At 37.1% G+C, this 2895-nt stretch overlaps 1 protein-coding gene across 1 annotated transcript; it reads right to left on the reverse strand.

The window, feature by feature from the left end:
• Nucleotides 1–1085: 1085 nt before the first annotated feature.
• Nucleotides 1086–2528, reverse strand: LOC143562348 (karrikin insensitive 2 receptor CA-like). The gene is made up of 2 exons (XM_077050172.1): nucleotides 1999–2528; nucleotides 1086–1656 (listed from the first exon to the last, which is right to left on the reverse strand). Exons 1-2 carry the CDS (start codon nucleotides 2364–2366, stop codon nucleotides 1212–1214), a joined length of 813 nt encoding a protein of 270 aa, XP_076906287.1. The 5' UTR covers nucleotides 2367–2528; the 3' UTR covers nucleotides 1086–1211.
• Between the last annotated feature and the right edge of the window lie 367 nt (nucleotides 2529–2895).

A 2895-nucleotide genomic window follows, 5' to 3' on the forward strand; every position in this document is an offset into this window, starting at 1 on the left:
TGCATTCCAACGAATATTTTAAATTAAAATTACAATATTAATAACAATTAGTCACAACCAAACATACATTCATCACGAGTTCATATCATTATCAATCAGTTATAATTAATTAAACGCACCATATGTAGGTGTTTTATGTGACTAATATCCTTATTTTGAATTGGTAGATCGAGTCACCCCCCCCCCCCCTCCTTTTTTTCGGTGCATGAAAATGACACAAAATATGATTTTTATGAATTATTTGACCAATCATGATTTTGATTTTTTAAAGGTTACGAAACACCTTTTAGTGGTTTAAGTGATAAGATATCAGTGTGGGTCGACATGATGAGCTTGTTGAATTGAAGCATAAAGTCTTTGAATCAACTAGATATATATTGTAAAAAAGTATGAAATTGAAAACTTATAGTGCAATTAAACTTGATCATAAAGCCACAAATTTCCAGTAGGTATTCAAGTTGGATTTGGTAAACATAGTGCGCTATATGAAACTTAAGTGTTTAAGATGAAAACATAGGCACATAGCAACGCCAAAACTCCTATATACATCAAAACATGTTTTTTTTCAAAAATCTTATTTGAATGGGTTTTTTCGTTCATTAAAAGATATTATATAAATCGATACATAAATACTGGTTAAGGCATTTATACAGGGATAACTAAACATGTGTACTTCAAGTTGCGTTCATCAACGTCTATTTCATGGGCTTTGATGCCGGTTAATGCATTTAATGGTAATAATGTTCACATGGTTCGTTGAAATAATATCTAGTTAGATAAGACTACGTGTTGTGGGGCTTCGTTGGCCCATGATTCATCCTCTAATATTACGCCACATCATGTTGACCAGGCTTCGGATAAATCCCATGCTCGCTCGCTTGACCTTGTCGTGGATAAAACCATGCTTGCAAACCATAAATAACCAAACCATCCCCTCCAACCTCTCTTAGCAGCTGTGAATGGGATGAACCCCCGTTGAAGTCCTTGGTTGCTAGAAAGTGCTATGGTGTTGACGAGTGACATGGCTGAAGCCCCATAACAAGTCTAAGTAAGAACAAGAAATGTACATATTATACGTGATAGTGTGATACCAAAACAAAGAAATACATGTCACACACACAAATTCCAAATTAACAATAATGTTTTATCAACAACTTGTTACTTAATTAAACAACCATAATAAACCAAACAAATAACCTAAACATAAATAACTACACAGCGATGTCACATCGGATGTGCCTTAGAAGCACCGGAACAACCACATCCGGTGAACTCAACTGCGGGAGGTGACCATCTGTCGACATCACCTCCACAATGGACTCACCACCAAGATTCTGGTGAAGATACTCAGCTACCACCACCGGAACCGCCAAATCTTTCATGCTCTGAACAATATGGCACGGGACAACCACATGGCACAACAAATGTCTCATATCACTTTGAAAAATGGTTTGTGCCACACTCAAGGCTATGTCCGGTCTCATATTGAAAAGCGTCCGGCTAAACTCTTGAACCGACACCGAGTCCATGTCCCCGCCAACCGCCAGTGGCGCGAACCCTGAACACCGTGCCTTGTAGTTCGATTGCATTGCGTCAAATAGTTGGTTCAAATCGTCTTCCTCAAAACCACCGAAGTAATCCACAGTGTTCAAATACCTAATTAAATATTATACATAAAATACCAACCTTAGTCCCTTTAATTAAAAACTTATATTTTAATCTCACTGCACCAACCCCTAATGATATCACTTTCCAAATTAAGCAAGTCAATTAATATATCTTAACCAACAATTAGTAAATGATTACACCTTAACACATAAACAATTTTCCACGTAATTAATCACCTTCTTAAATTAACGTTTTCAACATAGTTAACCAAACAACATGATCTTTGAGTTTCTTTTGTGTGTTAGGCCAAACATGATGTTCAAACCACATAGTACAACATTTTAGTTGTTAAAAAAAACAAAAAAAAAAAAAGCATCATGTTTGACTAACCTCGGAGAGGCCGAAATCATAACGATTTTCGAGAACAAATCCGGACGACTGATGGAGGCGACAGCACCAATCATGGCCGACACAGAATGACCGACATAAATACATGACGTAATCCTAAGCTCCTCAAGAATGACAATGACGTCATACGCATACCCTTCAAGAGTAGCGTACCTATCGAAATCAAAGTACTCTGGATTGGTCGTACCCGCCCCCATATTATCGTACAACACAACCTTGTATCCATCAACAAGGTGAGGCACCAGATGCTTCCACACCGACTGGTCCGTACCAAACCCATGTGCCAAAACTATCGTACGGTCACCGGAACCTAAGACCTTGACATTGTGAGCCTGTTCGACAACTCCCATGATGATGGATTTAGATGTGAAAGAGGTTTGGTTTTGTGAGTTGGGTATCGGTCACAGCTCACAACATGTGTTCCGTTTTGATTTTTATATTATTTAATAAGAATCTTGGAGGTTTGATTTGGAGTTTGTGAAGGATAGAGGTTAACGTGGGGTTGTTTGATCGGACGGTTGATATTGATTTGGGGACGACTGTTAACCACCAGGCAGGGATTGGGAGAAGTGGGTGGATTCAAGTGTTTGTGTCCATGGGTGTATTATCTTTTATTTAATGTCTATTTATTAGTTTTAGATATTTTATTCATTATTCAACAAACTAAATGTTGTATTTTTTCATCAAGTATAAATTTACAGCCACTTAAAAATTGACGTGCTAGAAACTTCAATTTCAGTGAGTTTGAGTTTAGCTGATATTTGAAGGTAATTGAATATTTGAGTCGTTGACTGAAAGACTTTTAAGTTAAAATATAATCTCAACCAGGTTTTATCGTTATGGTCTTTCGGGTAACAACTTTTATTTGAAATAGGAGAT

This window comes from Bidens hawaiensis, unplaced genomic scaffold (genome assembly GCF_021521415.1).
Source record: "Bidens hawaiensis isolate Kalapana, Puna unplaced genomic scaffold, B.hawaiensis_p1.1 tig00020938_1, whole genome shotgun sequence".
NCBI lineage: Eukaryota > Viridiplantae > Streptophyta > Magnoliopsida > Asterales > Asteraceae > Bidens > Bidens hawaiensis.